At 42.2% G+C, this 19,594-nt stretch overlaps 1 protein-coding gene and 1 long non-coding RNA gene across 7 annotated transcripts in view; one reads left to right on the top strand and one right to left on the bottom strand.

Annotated features, from left to right (window-relative positions):
- The window catches only part of SUSD4 (sushi domain containing 4), a 124,322-nt gene extending 105,445 nt beyond the window's left edge, over positions 1-18,877 (top strand). For all 5 annotated transcript variants that reach the window (XM_075925257.2, XM_075925261.2, XM_075925256.2 and 2 more), the window contains 4 exons: positions 7,878-8,069; positions 8,524-8,668; positions 10,249-10,631; positions 11,185-18,877. In XM_075925257.2, the coding sequence (XP_075781372.1) occupies positions 7,878-8,069; positions 8,524-8,668; positions 10,249-10,631; positions 11,185-11,213 (749 nt within the window). In that variant the 3' untranslated portion in view covers positions 11,214-18,877. The remainder of the gene's footprint in view (positions 1-7,877; positions 8,070-8,523; positions 8,669-10,248; positions 10,632-11,184) is intronic.
- LOC112544560 (uncharacterized) overlaps positions 18,042-19,594 on the bottom strand; it is a 24,374-nt gene continuing 22,821 nt past the window's right edge. For both annotated transcript variants that reach the window (XR_003087898.2, XR_012902945.1), the window contains exon 3: positions 18,042-18,179. This is a non-coding gene — a long non-coding RNA (uncharacterized LOC112544560). The remainder of the gene's footprint in view (positions 18,180-19,594) is intronic.

The following is a 19,594-nucleotide window of genomic DNA, read 5'->3' as shown; positions in this document are numbered from 1 at the left end:
AACAGAAGATAAGGCACAAATTCACACACACACACACCCCCACACACTGAAAAGCTTTAAAGTTCAGAGTTAAGAACTCAAAACCTGTCTCTTTTAACTCTCATTTTCAGAAAAGAAGATGATTTTAGATTCTCCGGGCTAGAGGGTATAGTTACTGAAATAAAGTCTAAGAAAGCATTATGGACTGCTGAAAATCTTGAAATCTACAGATAGTAAAAGGATTCTGTCACATTTTAAGAGTAATAATGTAAACGGATTCTTTACATATGTTACAAATAATGTCATAGATTACTATATCTGAAAGAATTTTTGAAGTGGAATTGCTTGTCTATGTTCTTTATTAACTTTTCACATTTTCATTCTCCAACCTCAGGGAAAAGGCTTGTCAGCTTCACTTCTGTTTGTTTTAATCAGTTTATGGTCAGTTTCATTATGTTATCTCTCTCTCACACACACTATCCCAAGGTTTCAGTTGGTGGGTTACAAACACAGTGGGAACTGTTTTTGTTGAATTTTTTTGTGATATGCACAATGGAATTTTTCATTTTAGTTTCTTGGAAACATTTCTTCACTTTGGTAGCCTAAATTTGGGGTCATCTTTGATCTGATAGTGTCCCTTAAATCTGTAGAATATTGGTGTGATGTACTAGTTTCTAGCACACAGTAGAGTTTATAAGAAACAAAATGTGAATAGCTGCAGAGATCCATAGTGTTTTAATTATAACTAAGGTGTCAGAAATTTAGGGCCCAATCCTGCAAGATGGCTAGTGCCTCCTGTTGCATTCAGAATCCTCTCATCACCAGGAGGCAGGTTTGTTCAGCAGTCTACATCAGTGGTATCCAACCTTTTTAAGCACAAGATCACTTTTTGAATTTAAGTGCAATCCAGGATGTACTTCAAACCCAGATATCCTTGCCCTGCCTCCTTCATGTCCCTTCTCTGAGACCCAACCCCTGCTCACTTCATCCTTCCTCCCTCCCCCACCCATATTCCCTCCCTTTTACCCGGGCAGAGGGTTGGGACATGGGCTCTGGTCTTGGGCTAAGGGATTTGAAGTGTGAGGGGGCTCTGAGCTGAGCCTGGAGCAGGGAGTTGGGGTACAGAAGGGAGTTCAGGGTGCAGGCTCTGTCAGGGAGTGTGAATCTAAGGGGCTTAGGGCTAGGGCAGGAGCTTGAGGTGTAGGAGGAGGCTTATGACTATGGCAGGGGTTCAGAGCTGACTCCAGCTGGACACTGTTTACCTCAGGTGGCTCCTAGGTCCATGGTCACCAACAGGTCAATCGCGAGCTACTGGTCGATCTCAAGACCTCGACCAGTAGCTCGCGAGGCATCCTGTCTGCCCCGCCCCCATTTCCCTCCCACCCCCCAGAAACCCCACTACTTACCTCAAGAGGTAGTGTTGGCTTCAGAAGTCCCGCGGCTTAGCGCCACTTCCGGCAATGCCAGAAGTGCGCTAGCTGCTCTGCTGGCCCCCTGCACCGCACAGGAGGGTGAGTCAGCCCTGTGGGAGGCGTGCAGGGGGTTTCCGGCGGGCACGGGGGGTTGGCCCCGGGGCAGGTGTTCGCGCGGGGCTTTCCTTCCCGGGGGGGGGGAGTTGGTTCTGAGGCAGGCGCGCGCGAGCGGCTTCCCTGTGCGGGTGGGAGGGTCGGCTCCCTGGGCAGGCGCGCGGGGCTTCCCTTCAGGGGGTGGGGGGCTGCCCCTGGGCAGGTGCGCGCGGGGCTTCCCTGCACGGGGGGAGGATCGGCCCCTGGGGCAGGCGCGGGCGCGGGCTTCCCTGTGCGGCGGGGGGAGGTAGGGGTTGGCCCCGGGGCAGGCTCGTGCCGGTTTCCCGGAGGGGGAGGAGTATGTTGGGAGAAGGGAGATGCAGGGGACACTCTGCGTCCACTGGCACCCCACTCCCCAAGTCACAGAATGCTGTCCCCACTCCTGTCCCCAGCTACAGAACTCGGTCCCCATTCCTGTCCCCTCTCCCCAAACTCTGTCCCCAGCTACAGAACTCTGTCCCTATTTCCGTCCCCACTCCCCAAACTCTGTCCCCACTGACACTCTGTCTCCTGCTGCAGAACCCTGTCCCCACTAGCACCCTGTCCTCTGCCCTCCCAGCACCCTGTTCCCTTTCCCCTGCCCCCAGCCGCAGAACTCTGTCCCCACAAAATGTATAAGTATAAATGCTTCATTTTAGATTTAAATAGCATGAATACAAAACAGACCATTTATTTCATAACTATAAACACATGATTTTAATTGTATGTATCGCATAATTTAAAAATAAACTGTTGATCAGAGTGTGTAAGTAAGGGCTGGGGATAGCAAGTGATGGACAGGAGGAGAATAGAGAGGGCGGGACTTCAAGGAAGGGGCGGAGCTTCAAGGAAGGGGCAGGGCGGTAGATCTTCGCCTGTTCTGAGATTTAAAAAGTGATCTTTGGTGTAAAAAGGTTGGAGACCACTGTCCTAGGTGGTGGTGCAGTGGGGCTAAGGAAGGCTCACCCATGCGCTGACCTTGCACCCCCTCAAAAGCAGCCAGCAAACTGCCTCCATCCCAAGCCCTGTGCCCCCGCTCCATTCTGTAGAGATAGAATACAGGGGGCACCCTGAAATCAGCACCTTCTCCTCTCCCTTCCCTGCTCTGCACAGAAAGCAGGAGGCTCCTGGGGCGGGGCAGCTCCAAGGCAAAGGGCGGGAGATGCGCAGCAGTGGGGGAAGGGGCAGCTGAAGTGCTGCACATGACAGCCTCTTGGCCAGTCAGTGAGGATAACCTGTCAGAAGCTCCAAGATCTACCAATAGATCCTGATCTACTGGTTGGTGACCACTGGTCTACATCAGTGTTTCTCAACCCTTTCTTTATAAAGTACCCTTTTAAAAAAAATAATTACCCCTAGTACCTACAGTTTTCAGACACACACATTTTTTTTTTCTACCATTGCAGCACATTTGTTTAAACAACTTAATTGTAGCCGGGTGGGCGATGAAATTTTGGGGTGTAAAAAATACAAAAATAATAAAGCGCTGTAAAACTTAAAACAAAAATTCAGTTTTCTCCAAATTTCAGTTGTGTTGTCGTAACCCCTAGACTTCTCAAGTGCCACTAAGGGTATTCATACCACTGGTTGAGAAACACTGGTCTATATGATCAGACCCTTAAATACAAAGCTGTTTAAGGGCCAATTCTAATGCATGTTTGAAGTCCCTGGGAGTCTTTCCATTCATTTGGATCAAGTCTTTAGTTATTTTTTTACATGGAGTAGCTTGCAAAGAGAACTGGGAGTATGATGGCTGCTCTGTACTCAATAATTAATTGATTGATAAATAACCCAATCAATTAACCAAAGCAAGCAAGCTACATTACAAAGACTCTCTAAAACTGAAGGCTATTAATTACACTGGCATAGTCAATATGCAGACGGACAGTGGACCAAATCCAGACCATCAGATGCTTTTGAATAGATGACAAGATCTTTTTGTTTATTTTAATAACAATAACTATAATTTTTGTATTATTTTCTATAGAGTCTGGACCCTGGCTGTTCTTTAACCAAGAAGTTTGGACCTTGACAATAATAATTAATTACCTTGGAATTACAAGTCTCAATATCTCAGTTTGCAGACTTGAATATAACCATAGGCTATGCAAATTTTGAAGTGCATTGAAGATTCTTTAGACTGGATTAGCATAAAATTCATTAGTGAGACATGCCTGAAATGAGGGAAAAGCCCTTATTCTCTTGGGTGACTGAAATATGAATAGAGTACTGCCTGAATTAAGTTTAACTTGCTCATTTTCAACCTGCTTCATTTTTTCCCCATCTGTTCCCCGTAATCAGTATTTTAATAAAAAGAGCCACTGGCAGGCAAGAGTGTTTAAAACAGGTTCAGTTCATTTTATTTATTACCCAAGACAAATTTTCTGCAAAGATAAAAAGAGGTTTGTTTACAAATGCTTCTTGGGCAGCAGCAGTATGAGTTTTTCCCTTGAAACGTGGCGGATATCTACAATGAATGTGACACCAGCTTCAATTTTATCATTAGGAAATAGAACATGCTGAGATTAATGCTCCTGTTTTCAGAGTTTAATAAAATATATCTCCCAGTATAAGCTGGCTGTGACAGTATCATAGCTGAGTTGAGCCGGCAATGTACTCTTTTTAATCTTACAGTTGAAAAATGCTTGCTTACTGGGCCGACACAGAATGCCAGAAGGCCGGTGTTGTGCCTCCTACATTCAGAAGATTGATGCAGCCCCCAATGTCATTAATAGACTGGGGATTCTAAGTGCCAGGAGAGGCAGCAGGTGTCATTGCTTGAGACTGGAAATTTGCTTCTCAAAGCAGTTGATCACTGCGATGAGAAGCTTTTTATTTTGCACATTGCTGGAGCAGTACTGTGTATTGACACATCTCTGGCAGCCTGCTACAGCTTGCAATGCTTGCTTTGAACCCAGCTGCAAAGAAGTTGGGAGCATGGAGAGGGCAATAAATGTATGTAATAAAAACATGCCATATCCCATGGAGTGGGCTGGGATTGTTGCTCTCATAGTTTTGGGAAGTGAGGCTATCCATAATATGGGTAATAGGCATCTTCCCTTGCCACCTTGGTGTCCTTCCTTTGAACTAGAGAAAGGAGAGACTCTTCAGACTTTTTCTGGATTTCTTAATAAATCATTCCTGCTTCTCCTGGGTTTAGTCCACTTAGGAAAGTAAGCAGGGTATTGCCTTTGGTGTGAATTACTTATCTGGGCTTCAGATTATCTTTAAGCCTTGTCAGTGAGAATGCAAACACAAAGCTTGTCTTCAGGGCATGGGGAATAGACAGTGCTGCACATTATAATCAGCTACTCTTGGAGTTTAATTTAATGTCTCATTGTGGGTTTTCTTTCTTTTCTTTTTCTCTTCTTTTCTTTTTTCCTTTTCCTTTCCTTTTCATTTCTCTTCAGCTTTTGAAATCCATTATTCATGTAACAAGATTCACAGAAAGAAACAACTGAACTGTGATTTCAGTGGAGATTTTGTTGTAGAAAAATGGTATTTTCATTATTTAAATCTATGCAGTCGGTCTTCACTGCAAAGCAGCAGATGCATGAAATTAACACAACAGCCTCTTCAGAGGGCACTGATCCTGTTGGTTATTTGTTATAGTCTCTGAAGGGAAATAAACTGACCGTTTTAGCCCGTTCAGAGAAGTTAGACTCCCAGAACAAAATCAATTAAATATTGAACTCATTTTATTAATCACATTAGCAGCTATGAGAAACAGTAACCAAAGCAGTGGTCAACAGATGTTGGTTCTCATTTTTAGTAAAGAGGCTTCCTTTGATATACAAAGAAGCAGTTTATTCATACACTTTCAGCTACTGCTATTTTCTAAAAATGTTCCTTCAGTCACTCATTTAATTTGTGTACCCAACAGTGATTTCTTTTACTTTCATTGCCTTTTTGAAAGCCTGTTTATACTGCAGTTCTTTGTTATTGGCATAGCCCTTTGTAGTATTCTTTGTTAATAGAGGGCCAGATTCTACTACTGTTGCATTTAATTCCTTGGGGTATGTCTACACTACACCAGGGCCGGCCCAAGCCATTCGTATACCAGCGTGGCCCTGCCCCTGGGTGCATGGCGCATGTGTGGCAGCCCCGCGCAGCACTTCCTGACCGGTGGTAGCCCAGTCAGCCCATAGCTTGGGCTGGCTCTGCACTACAGCGTTATTTCAAAATAGCTTATTTTGAACTAGTTCTTTCAAAATAGCTTATTTTGAAATAACGCATCTACACACACAATGCATTTTGAAATAGCTTTTTCCTATTTCAAAATAGCACGTCCACACTGAGTGGATGCTGAATCGCATTTAAGGCTGTCTGGAACCAGGTCTGGCAGGGCATCGGGTCAGGAGTTACTTTGTGTGGTTGCTGCCTGGGTCTATCTGAGGCCTGTGCTTAAAGGGACCCCCCCCTGCTTCTCAGGTTTCCCTCCTTGCTTGCCTACCTTGCTGAGAGACAGCAAAACATTTTGTCTCTGCGTGCTCTGGTTGCCCTCACTCGGGACACCATAGCACTCTGCAACATGGAGCCAGAGCTGCCCCTGGGCACTCTGGTGCTTCTCGTGGACACGTTGCTGTGAGCCTAGCTGCACTTTCTGCAGGCTGCCATCCGGGAGGTCCATCGGGGGGCTGTCAGTATCCCGGAGGCCCTGCAGGAGATCTTCCACCCTGAGGAGCACTAAGAGCATCCCTGGACTGCCCACTTGGGGCTTGTGCCTCATTCCTCCCTCACATCCTTCCACTTACCCCTTCCTAACCCCCCTTCCTGATGTCAAATAAAATACATGTATTTTCATTAACACAGACTCTCTTTATTTAACAAAACGGGGGGGAGGGGATGAAACTCTGGTGAGACTGGGGAAAGGAAGTGGGAGAGGGAAAAAGAGAGGGTGGGAGAGAGGAGGGGGAAACCTGGGAGGAGGAAGCTGGAAGGGGGAATCAAGGAGAAGAAGGGGGAGGGGAAGCCAGGGGTCAGGGTTGGGGGTCTCACTGGACCAAGTTGATTTTCATGCAAACCTGCTCCTGGGTTCACATGTGGTCTTTGGTGGCCAGGCTGGCAGCTATCCTGCCATAGATGCCCACGTTCCTCCATCTAGTGCAGAGATCATGGACATTGGGGGCATCCCCCCCAAACAAGGTCCATGATCTCCACCCTGGACCAGGAAGGCGTCCGCCTTCTTCAGGCCTTGGCAGGATCCTGGGAGCTGGCAGACTGCTCCTGGGGTGCAGTGGAGGGCTGGCTGACAGTGGCTTGCTGGCTCATGTTTTGGGGCCACTGGGTCAGGTGCAGTGACTGCTGGCTCTGGGCTGGCAGGCTTTTAGCTGGCACAGGCATTGTGGCCAGAGTCAACCCCTTTAAGGGCTCCAGGAAGTGGGGAGGGAGATGAGTGTTCTTGGTTGAGGCTGGAGTGGCCACCAGAGCACCCTGGGAAGGCTGAAGGCCCCCTATTTCGAAATAAGTGTCAGCACCACACTTATTTCAAAATAGCTATTTTGAATTTGGCGTTATTCCTTGTGGAATGAGATTTACCAATTTGAAATAAGCGCTCCGCTATTTTGAATTAATTTTGAAATAGCGGTTTGGCTGTGTAGACGCTAGTAAAGTTATTTCAAAATAACTTTGCTGTGTAGGCATACCCTTACTTCCCAAGCAGGCCGATTGATATCCTCACTCAAGTCAAATAGCAACTCACTTTGCAAGCAGGTCCTTGATTTCAGACTCTGACACTGGCTTTAAAATAATTAATTTTAGGGACTTTGTTTTAGCAACATCATCTGTACTGTACCTATCACAGCATAGAACAGTTGGTTTCATAACATGAGCTGTTTGAGAATGGAATTATTATTTGTAGCTTTTTTATAATGTTAATTATATATGTATTAACGGGACCTTACAACTCAATTTCAGCTGCTTAGTAAAGGTTCTTGTCAGAAAACCCCAGGATAGAGTGATATGATAGAGTGGTAATTTTCTCTCCTAATTATAACTTCCCCCCCCCCCTTTCACTTTTAACACCCTGGTGCCCAAAAGAGACATCTTCATGAAAAAGACCACTGAGTTCTGTGGAGATCTTGAAGTGGGGTCTGCACATTTCTGCCATGTGGATTTCTGACTTAACTATGGACCCCACCTTACTTCCCCCACACTGCATCAGACATATCTGATAATGGTCATTTGTGGTCAGAATTCAGGCTCCCAGTAGCATTAATATGGTTTGGGTTTCAGTTATAAAGGAAGGCAGTATTTGGTCCCGTGTCTAGTGTCACACAAAATCCATATACTGGGGATAATCTGTATGAAGTGGTTGCTGTTGTTGTTGACTTTCTTTTTTTCCTTTTGCACAAGTTTGTCCACTACCTCCAATGGTGATTCATGGAGATTATATTTGCCATCCGCGGCCTTGTGAGCGTTATAACCATGGAACTGTGGTTGAATTCTATTGTGATCCTGGTTACACTCTTACCAATGACTACAAATACATCACTTGCCAAAAAGGAGAGTGGTTCCCTTCAGATCAAGTATACTGTGTCAAAACAGGTAAAAATAGCACTAAGGTCACAACGTCTGCAGGCGTTAACCCTTTATTTTGCTGGTATGATCACAGGCTGACATGATCTGCTGAACTACAGTTCTGTCACGTTTTAAATTTTACAGAGTCATCTTGAAACATTAGTAACATGTAGTTTATTTCTGCTTTTATGATCTTGAATTTTCAGCAGCTATCTCCATAGATGCTAAAATGTGCCTTGTTAAATATTTGCTAAATCTTCTTTATTTTGTTTGCAAATAAATCCTAATAAAACACATCACTAGATTTTTTCAGTTTTTTCTATACTATTTTTTAAAATTTATGACAGTGTACCTTAAGAATAAGGATATTGTCTATGTATTTGTACAAAACCAAGTGCCCTGATCCTGACTGGCACTACTGCAATACAAATATGAAACAGTTATAATCTAATACAGCTGTTTTATTGCATTTTTGCTACAGAGCAAACCTGGCCAAATACACAGGAAACCCTCCTGACGACTTGGAAAATTGTGGCATTTACTGCTACCAGTGTTCTACTGGTACTTCTGTTGGTTATTCTAGCCAGGATGTTCCAGACCAAATTTAAGACGCATTTCCTTCCAAGGTTTGTACTCTTTTGCTCTTTGGACATTGAAGGCTTTAATTTAGCTATTTCACTGAATGCCCTTTGGAGAGGAAATAAAATGAGATTCCAACTATCTTATTTTCTCGCATTGAACAATAAACAACAGAGGGAATGGGGACAAATCTAGGCAACCCATAGAGTTGAGAACCCCTGCAATTCCATAGTACTTCTGGCCTCTTTTAGGGCAAAGAGAAAAAGAAAAAATTGCCAAATTGGCTTTAGGTGTGATTATACTAATTGCTACATTGATACTGAGAGTTTTGTCTTTGATCAAATATATTTACAGGGAGAAGCAACGTATTTTAATATATCAATTTGGGGGTTTAGGAGTAGGTTCTTTAAAATATTTTAGGCTTAGTAGAGTAGCATAAACTTCAAAAACTATTTTTTCCTCAATGGAAATTGAAAAAAAAAAAACCTTCAGTGACGCTTCTCTTAAAACCCCTCCTGAATATTCATAATCTCTCTCTCTTTGTGGCTCTTTCTCTCTCATATCCTCTTCCTGTTCTTTGCCTAAAGCACTGTACAGATATCAGCTATCTGCCAATAATGCTTATGCTAGTCCCTGCAAGACAGGGAGGTAAATATTAACCTTCTTTTACAAATAAGAAAGCTGAGGTTTGTAGGTTGACTAAATATAGCTATATAACAGAGGTAGTGTCATAGCTAGGTTCAGTCATATTCTTGGACCAAGACCTCTGTGTGGGTGGGGGTGTGGATGTGGATGAGAGGTAGGAAAGCTATATTAAGTCAGATAATCTGTCGCTGTACCAGTGTATGTTGATGGACTAGATCACCTAATTAATATGTACACAAGAGGGAAGACCTCTAGATTTAAGAGGCAGCACTATACCAATGACAGATATCCTGGTCTTGCTCCTCTGACTTGCTGAAATAGACTTCTGTCTTCCTCTTCTTTTTTTCAGATGTTCCCATATACCCTAAAAACACATGGCATACCGGTGGGACTCCAATGTAATCTAATTTAAATTTTTGAGAGTAAAAGATCCACAATTTTACAGACTGAAAAAAAGTAGTTTTCTTGAAAATATCCTCTTAGTGGTTGTGGGAGGAACAGGGAAGTGCATCCTTCCAAACTGAGGGTGAAATGAGCTAAAAAACTCAACCCCAAAGCTTGCATCATCCGGCAATTATCAGCTCAGTAGATTTACATGTCCTGCATGTGCCCATACTCCTTTAGCTCCCATGTTGACCTCTCTACACTTATGGATCCACCCCGAGTTTATATCCCTGATATTTACTGTGCATGGGACAATAGAAAATGTTCCTTATCTCCAACACACAGATGTCCTTTCCTTCTCTGAATGATGCCTCAGGTTACTGGCTTTGTTTATCTCCTTAAACCAAATTGCACACAGCTATTGGCCTGAGCTGATTTCTGCAGATCTGGGAAAGGATATTCCTGTGAACATTAAGAACAATGTATAGCTCTATTTATGTGATTAGAAAATATTATACTGAGAGAAGTTTGGTGGTTGCTTCAAGATGCTATTGAAATGTTCAAAGACTCCATGATAATCTGTCTTTGTTTGATGTAGAGCCGTCCAAGAGAGTTCCACCAGTGACCCCGACTTCGTGGTAGTGGATGGTGTTCCTGTCATGCTGCCTTCCTATGATGAAGCTGTGAGCAGTGGCTTGAATGCCTTGGCGCCAGGATACTCATCTCCTGCAGGCCTGGGGCATGTTTTGCAGATAGAAGATCAGAACCCTCCAGCTTATCCCGGCCCAGGAGATACAGACACATTACCTGCTGAATTTGAGAGTTGTGAGAGTATATCAGGCTCTTCTGAACTTCTCCAAAGTTTATATTCATCTTCTGTGTGCCAAATGGGCGTGCATCCTGTTTCAGATAGAACTGAGGTGATCAATAGCACCACTGGGGAGGCTGCATCTACTAGCCCAAGTATCGATATTGCAGATGGTAAGATCTGTTTGGATAAGTTACATGGGATGTGTGTCAGAGGTAATAAACCATACATACAATCTGTGTTCTTGTGCTTCAGAGTAAGAATTAAGTAAGAATTATTTGCAACATATGTGTTATTCTTTATGCTTTCTTCAAAATAAATTTTTCGGTGCTTTTAGGGTTTCATCTCCTCTACCCTGCCAGGCCAATCCTGAGCCACATTTGTGGCAAGGGGATTGACTCTCCAGGAGTGAAACAGGGAAGAATCTTCATTCCCAACTCACACAGTGGCAACAAAGCCCCTTAGAGAATTTTTCCTTGTTTATTTTGGAGCGAATGCAGGTTTTAGTTGTCTGATTCCATACTGGCATCACAACAGAAGCAGGTGTTAAGGAGGGACTAGACTGGGGATAATATTGTATATTTTGCTCACAAGTACAACCTTTCATCATAAACTTATGCACAAGCTATTTGTATAGCATCAACTGGTACATATGAGATGACACTCTTCAGGCACCCAAGCAGTCTACTAGCTAAGGCCAATAATTCTCTTTTTTTTTTTTTCTAGAAATTCCATTGATGGAAGAAGACCCTTAACCAGCACAAAAATTGTTCATTATGTAATCACACTGGGTGAAATGAAACATGCACATACGTATATATACAATAGAGAGATAAAAAACTGTTTAAAGATTGGAGGGAGGGTATTTTTCCTATTTTTGATCTTCCATGTGATGATGTCACCAGATTGTGTGCACATCATAATCAACCGTGTGGTTAACAGCATCAGCAATTGAATAGCAGGTTTGTGAAATGAATCCTGGGGATTTGATGAGGCCACTTATAGAAAAAGAACTGTGAATTCTTAGAACTGAAATTAACATATCTCTGCATCGCAGGAAGTCGTATGATTCTGTAGAAATGCTCTTGAATTTTGATACAAGTACTAACTGCCTCTTGAAAGCATGTCCAATTGTGTAGATTTGCTTATAAAGGCTGCTTTATATTATCTATGGACCCTGATTTACAAAGGATTATTATAATTTTTTAATCAGTGTTGAAACCTGAAAACAGAAAACGGTTTCCTTTGAATTCCTATATTATCTAAGTTATCAAGTGGAAGCTATTGTTTTGTTTCTTGCTAACATAGTTTCAGACCTTGTCTGCAGAAAGCATAACAGAAGAGAGGAGAGAGACTCATAAATTTTGACATAACAAATATATAGTTATGTACTCTTTGAAGGAAAATGTAAAAGAAATGGAAAACCTGATCTGAAGATTTTTTTAAAGTAAAGTAGGATTTATATAAAATATAATATTCAAGGTAAAATATCAATATTTATATATATGTGAAGCACCTGTACATTACATTTGATAAGTCCTGTTATTTTGTAAATGAACCTAGAAAGTAACAAGGTCATGATGAGGGAGGTGTTGAAATACTCCCCTGTTTCCCCATTTCTTACACCATCTCATACAAATATACATAAATTATTTTATGGCCATAACCCAAAGCTCTACAGTGTCTCTACTGTATGTGGAAGTTCTCTGGTCATTACTGTAGAATATCATAGTATTTTTTTAAATGAGGACCCTTTATTTCAGTCCTTTTCTGAATCACCAGCTTGTCTCCAGTTGACCTTCATAGAGCTTGTTTATTACTAACAAAGTGCTCTGCTACCATGTTAGCTTCTTTGTGGGACATAGTCAGATCTTAATGCACTCATCATGGAATCAAATAACACCACTCTGTCTGCTTTCAAGAAAATGCACAGTGCTCAGAGTGCTGTTGAAACTGGATTTTCTCCTTTGCAAGAAGAGAACAACTGGTATCCTGGTCCCCTTGTGGCTCCATTTCTCTTCTTTTACTCATGTGGAGCTGGGGCACAATCTAGTCACTGGAAACAAATCTTGTATCTATGTTATCTTCCTGGAGGGGTATGTCAGACATTCTTTGTAAGGAATATCCCCTCCCCCCCACTTCAGTATGACTGTTCATTTGCCAAGCAAGTTTTCCATCTCGTTTCTTGTATTGCGTAATTGAAATAAGAACCATCATGTTAAGTTTACAGTGGCTTAAACAATAACTCACTGTTATGCTGATGGAGACAGACTGTCATCTGTGTGGGCTAGTTGAAAGCAATATACTGATATATTCTGGTTTCAGCTGCAGTAGAACAAACCAGGAGTATTTCTGTTGTTATCAGTAGAGTCACTCCAGATTACCTTGTTGTTTTCATGTAATTATTTTTTAATTTTTAATTTTTATTTGTGCTTTGAGAGCATTTAGAGGCCTCTGACATCAGCCAGCGCCTTATTGCGCTAGGCACTGTGCACCCATAAAAGGAGGACATGGTCCCTGCTCTGAAGAGCTTACTGTCTAACTATAGATTGGATCTCCCTGATCTAGCAACCTCGGACCTGATCAGTCCCAAATGAAGGATTTTGCCAGACCAGGGAAAGTCATTTCTGGACTCCCTGCTACTCAGCTGGGCCACTCAGCTGGGCCACTCAGCTGGCTCCTCCCTCCCCCATCTCCAGTCCTGCCAGCCCCACTGAGCTTTAAGGCCCTGCTGGGCAGCCCAGCTGAGATGCATTGGGCTTCCTGCCTCTGCCACGCAGCATTGCTGGAGCATGCCAGGCTTCCATGAGGTTTAACTGTTAATTCGAAGTAAGGGGTTTATTTCGGAATCGCCCTTCTCTGCCGCGTGTAGATGCGGGCAGTTCTTCAAGGCTAGTCAATTTCCAAAATGGTGACCGCCCGGGAACATGCTAATAAAGCGCGGGATATTTAAACCCCACGCTTCATTTGCAATTTCGGTCGCCCTCATTAGCCTCCCTAGTTCGAACTAGGAGGCTAGTGAAGACATACCCTATGAGATTTTCCCTCCTCTCCCACCCAGGCCATGAGGATATTTCCCCAATATTCTGCTGTATTTATATTTCTAATTCCTGTTTCAATGTGCTACCCTAGCATATAAGCTATGTGGGTTATATGTTACCAACCAAGGAAAACCCTCTGGAACACAAGGTGAGTTCAATGATTTAGTTTTATAGTATTGTTGCAAAAAATTTCAAAATATTAAACGTATTACAATTATCCTATAAAATATAGTGAAATCTGTACTTGCTGCTTTTCACTGTCCCCTGTGTTAACAGTTTTCAGATCTCATTCCTTGTGAAATTCCTTCCTTCCTGTCTGTTAACTTCTACTGCCGTTAATGCAGATCTGCCTGTTTGGAAAGTTGCTTTGCTCTGTATGTTGTACTGCCAGTAAGCCTGCTGAGGTGGCCAGAAAGGTCAATGCATCCAAACTTGGAACTGTGTTTTTCAAATGAACAGTTTAGCTCATAACATTTCACTTTCAAAGTATCTTTAGAGAGTTACAGTTTATTAGACCATTTTTCTTTGCAGAACTGAAAATGAATTAGAAAACATGTACAAGTGAAAACTGCCCATTAGACTTTTGGTAGCACTGTTGCATTGTATTAAATATGACCTGAGGAGGGGGAATATGGGTTTGTGCCCTCTTTAATTCTTTATAATATGCAAGATAGCCGAAAAGGTTTTTCCAGGTGTTTTTTTGCTTGAAATTTTTTTTTCTGATTGTTTTCTTTGAAGTAGAATTGTAAAGAGAGTTAAATGCAGCAGTGTTGAGCATGTTTGAAAATTCCCCCACAGAAATTCACGTCTAGTCTACTATGTTTTTTCTCAGAAGACACTTTAGGCTCACTGGAGAACTGGTATGATTATGACACTAGGCTTACATGGCAAGTGAAACCATAATGGGCGGACACGGTATTCTTATTGTTGTTTTATTTGTTTTTGTTGACATCTGTTTAACGTAAACCTGTGAGAAACCCTGGGGGAAAAAAAACCTCTCTCTGTTAAAGACTCAAGCTCCTTCATTGAAGAGTTAAGCACTCTCAACCTATATTTCTGATCTCCAAGAAAACCAAAAAAAAGCAGGCTTGACATTCCTGATATTTCTAAGATGAAAAACAAGGAGGAATAAATATATTTTGTGGAGAGAGCAAAAGGGAATCATTTCAGGCCTTCTTTCTATGTTATAAAGAATTACAAAAAGCACAAACCTCTTCTGTTTAATGATGATCTGACATGATGTTATTAAAAGGTATAAACAACCACTTGTTATAATGATCAGAAAGCTGGGGTCTCTGTGATGGTTGTTAATAAGAGTCACTGTATTCATCTTTGTAAAGGCACCTAATGTCTCTCTTAGGCTACATCTACACTATGAGCCTCTTGCAGAAGAGGAAATGCAAATGAGCGCTCCATTTGCATTTGTTCTTCCGCAAGAGGCTCGTGGTGTAGACGTAGCTTCAGTGAACCAGTTCCGGCTACGTAATATGGTTATGGGATGACCACAACATAGTACTTGCTAGCACATTGCTCTCAAGCAGCTATTGAAGCTTCTAATACTAAGGCTACGGCTACACTGTAGCCTTCTCCCAGAAAAGCTTATGAAAATTAAGCGCAACATGCAATATCGCCATGCTTCATTTGCTTAAGCTTTTAAGGAAGAAGGCTACAGTGTAGCCATAGCCTAAGTGATACTGAAAACCATGCATCTCAAGAAAAATAAAAAGAACATTTAAACTGTCCTAGTCTTTGGGAGTATTGAAGTCCCAAGAAGCTTTGGAGGAGAGACACCATAAATAATATCTGCCATTTTGGTACTAGTGAGAGAATATTGCAAACACACTTTTACAATCACCTTTAAAGAAAAAAGCATTAATTTTGAAGTCTAGCCAGTTTCAAAAACTAGTTAAAAGTAGTTACAGAAGCTTTATCTTCTCTGCAGTACCTCTGCCAGCTTCCTGTTTGGGGGGAAAAAATTGCCTATTTTGAAAAAAATATTTCATTTCTGTGTTGGTATGTGAAAGACCCACCTGGAGAGAAGAGGAATGCGGGAGTGGCTTGCACACACACTGCTGCCAAACGTAAACTGAAAAAACTCAGAAACGTGTTACTCTCATCTCCAGTATAGTTCTCCTGAGTGGCAATTGCTAACCATTTGGAGACAGAAGTGTAATTGCTTACAGCAGACAAACCTCTTTTTAAGGATTTTGGGTTACTCATCTCATATTGCACTGGACATTGATTACATACGGAGATGCCGAACTTGAACACAAAAGTATGAAGAAGAGATCCAACAGGTTTGGCAAGAAGCACATAGACAGGGCTGTTCTGAGGCCTCATATTGAATCAGTGAGCAACTGTATGTTTGATGTCATTTCTGCCCCTGAAAACATGTTCTCCAGCATTACTGTGTCAGGCAAATTTGACTAGCCAACTCTCAGACACATCCAGAAGTGTCATAGATCCCTAGGCTCAAAGTATTTAGAGGAAATAACTGAGCTTAGCCCAGGTCCCATAACTTCAGCCTGTATTCAGTGTTATTTATATGGTAACATATTCTGTGCCTTCTCTGTTGGCATGTTCTCCGTCCTTTTGGTGTTCTCGGGTCCAGCTGTGGAAGTAGTCCACAGACCCGGGCACCACTAGGAGCCTATGAGAGTATTCGAGCCCCATTGCTGCTAATGGGAGCTTTGCCATTGCCTTCAATGAGCCAGACTTTGAACCTTGTATCAATCTGAGATTGTGCTCATCTGCTCTTTACTTCTAGCTTTGGCTGTTCACTAGGGCTGTGTCTACATTGGTGCAATCTTGCGCCAAACTTGCTGCCTCTCTACACTGGCCGTGAGTTGTTGTGCAAGAACACTGACGTTCTAATGTATATAATCAGGGCTTCTTGCACAAGAACTATGATGCCACCGCTCAGGAATAAGCCCTCTTGTGCAACTGTTCTTGCGCAAGAGGCCAGTGTAGATAGGCAACATGAATTACTTGCGCAAGAAAGCCCTATGGTTAAAATGGCCATCAGAACTTTCTTGCACAAGAGAGCATCTACACTGGCAAAGATGTTCTTGCGCAAAAGCACATCTCTTGCGCAAAGGCACATGCCAATGTAGACACTCTCTTCTGGAAGAGTTTTTGCACAAGAACTCTTCTGCAAAAGAGTTCTTGCGCAAAATCATGCCAATGTAGACATAGCCTAGGTGCACAGCTCTTTACTGGACACTCATAGTGCACTTTGAGGTCATCCACCCTCAGAAACTATTTTCTTCGGCTTAATGCTGAGTGCAGAGCTACAGTGAAGGCAGCAGCTAAATTACTGAAGTGGTCAGACTATAGTCAAGAAGGAATATTCTGCATAAACCTAACACAGCATGCCCCATTAGAAGCCAAACCTGTACATAGGGGAGAGCAGCATACCTGCAGCTTTCTACACGGGGAACTGGAGCACTCTTCAATTCTGAGGGAGCAGCCAGGGAGAGAGGGAACAAGAGAGCAGCTTCTCTGGATCTCCAAAGGCACATCCGCTCCAGAACTAATGCTGGTTGAACGAGTAGCAAATTCCACTGTGCAGTAGCAAATCCAACACCTCCCTGGTTGTTTCTGAAGGAGTTTTATGCTGCCATGGTAGAGAGACTGTGAAGCGGGGCAGGGGAATTGTCTGGTTTCAGGTCATTTTATGTGTGCTCCTGCCCTCTGAGGTAATGTGAACCTGCCAATCACTATGTTGTTGGGTTTACCTCCAACTTCTTGCCAAAATAACTAGGGTTGTTTTCTACTTCTCATTGTCCTCAGCCTCTGGTTTCTGAGTTCAGTGCTGGACAAATGCTGCTCTTAATTCAGTCTCTCAGCACCCGTGCTGGATACATGAATCAGACTACTTGTTCTTTCTGGGTTATTTACACTTCTCACCTTTGTTCTTGTGCTATCTCTCTGGCAGCTGTCTCACAGCTATCTGATATTTTAATGGTAATGCCATATCAACTGTGAAGTATTTTTATAACCCTGTAATCACTACCTGTTAACAAGTTGCTTGGGGGAAGGTCTTTCTAAAAGCATTGGGAGAGGGTGGTTATAAACAGTCATAAATTTCAGAGTTAGTATTCCAAGAGGCTGGATACCTTCTATTACAATTGCTTAATTGTTGATTTGTGGTATGAGAGTGCCTCCTTTTAATGTGGTGGGGAGAGAATTGCCAAGCAAAGCTGAGCTGTTCTGCATTCACAAGAAGTGCAATGAATGGTGCGTCTTCATGCAATATATTCCTTTATTCAGTATATTTGATAATACCTGCCATTTTAAATCCACTTTTTATAGCAAACAGAGAACCGTTACAGTCTATGGCTCCACTAGGAGAAAACCAAACAGGCCTGAGCCTATAAGGGACTAAGTGCCATTCACCACTGACCATGTGCTGCTCTGTACTGTGCCATTAACACAGCTTGTTTAATAAATGGAGTGTTACAATTGCCAGTGAAATTATTCATTTACTTTATAGTCTGGGGATGAGTTGGCTTCCCCATTCTGCTGTTCCTTAGAGATCCTTTATCCTGTTCTGCCCCTTTAAATCTTGCATCAGCATGCACTGCGCCTTTATCAACAGAGATGATATGAATGGATTCCCCAGGCTTGTCCTGCAAGGTGCTTGAACATCTTCCGTGCCCATTGACTTCTCAGTATCTCCTGGGAGGGCCATTAAATTGTTACTTCATTAAAAACAAACAAACTGCACATTAAAAAACAAATGAAAAAGAAGGGGAATAAAATCTGGGAGTCAATTTCAATGTCTAATTTTAAATTAAAACATTTAAAAGAAGTAGCCAAAGAAGCCCCCTTTAAAGCAGATCAGACTCATGGTCAAAACTAGTGATAGAGATGCAGCCATGTTAGTCTGGTCTAGCTGAAACAAAAGACAGGACTATGCAGCACTTTAAAGACTAACAAGATGGCTTATTAGATGATGAGCTTTCGTGGGCCAGACCCACTTCCTCAGATCAAGTTGATCTGAGGAAGTGGGTCTGGCCCACGAAAGCTCATCATCTAATAAACCATCTTGTTAGTCTTTAAAGTGCTGCATAGTCCTCTCTTGTTTCGATCAAAACTAGAGCACAGAAAGAAAAATTGGTTAAGGAGAGTTGGACACAAAACTGTACTGAAATCTCAATATAAGGATACAGCTTGCAGTAAGCTTTAATTGCTAATGTTTATAAGTGCTTTTGCTGGAAAGATACAACTTCTGCAATGCAGTTACATCTTTATACTTTGTACAATAGATCTGTACACTTACAAAAGTGGGCCTGTGTCTTTGGCCCCCAGTAAAAAGGGAGTTGTGTGTAATATTCACAAGTGCAATACAAATAAAACACATTTGTGAACTTTGACATTTGTTGATTTATTTTTTCTTTTACAGACTGAAAAGAATGGCTTAGAGGAAAATGAGTCAAGGCATTAGTAGTGTATGTGTGTGTGTGTGTGTGAGAGAGAGAGAGAGAGAGAGAGAGAGAGAGAAGAATATAAGAACTGTGTGGAGGGTCATAAGTAAGTTTTGAGGGATGTTAAAAATCCAAACTGATAGAGTCCCTTTAATTATCTAATTTTAAAAATCAGGTTTTTGGTACAGCACTCTTTAAACAGCTTCATATATTTTTTTAAAATATTCTTTATACTTTAAAGAAACTAATTACTTGATTCATCTGCATCCCTGCAGATCTGTATCACAACAATCATTGTTACTTTGGTATGAATGTTGCTGCTTTCTGTTCCCTTTATTATTCTGGAATGTGAGACTTCTAGCTTGTTTGTAAACATTTGGTTTAGGCTTTAGGTCTCCCGCATATTCTGAAAAGAATATTAGTTACATGATCATCAAAATAAAAGAATGGTCTCCTGGGTCACACCAATGTTTCATTTAGCCCAGCATTCTGTCTTCTGACAGGGCCAATGCCAGTACCGCAGAGGGAAAGAAAAGAACAGGTCATCAAGCGATCCATGGCCTGTCACTTATTTCCAGCTTTTGGCAAACAGAGGTTAGGGACACTTCAGAGCATAATTTTGCACCCCTGCCCATCCTGGTGTCAAAGTCAGACAGGACTCACTCA

Source organism: Pelodiscus sinensis, chromosome 3, assembly GCF_052426305.1.
Source record: "Pelodiscus sinensis isolate ZL-2025 chromosome 3, ASM5242630v1, whole genome shotgun sequence".
Taxonomy (NCBI): domain Eukaryota; kingdom Metazoa; phylum Chordata; order Testudines; family Trionychidae; genus Pelodiscus; species Pelodiscus sinensis.
The sequence above is the reverse complement of the archived record's forward strand: the minus strand, read 5'-3'. Positions and strand labels throughout refer to the sequence as shown.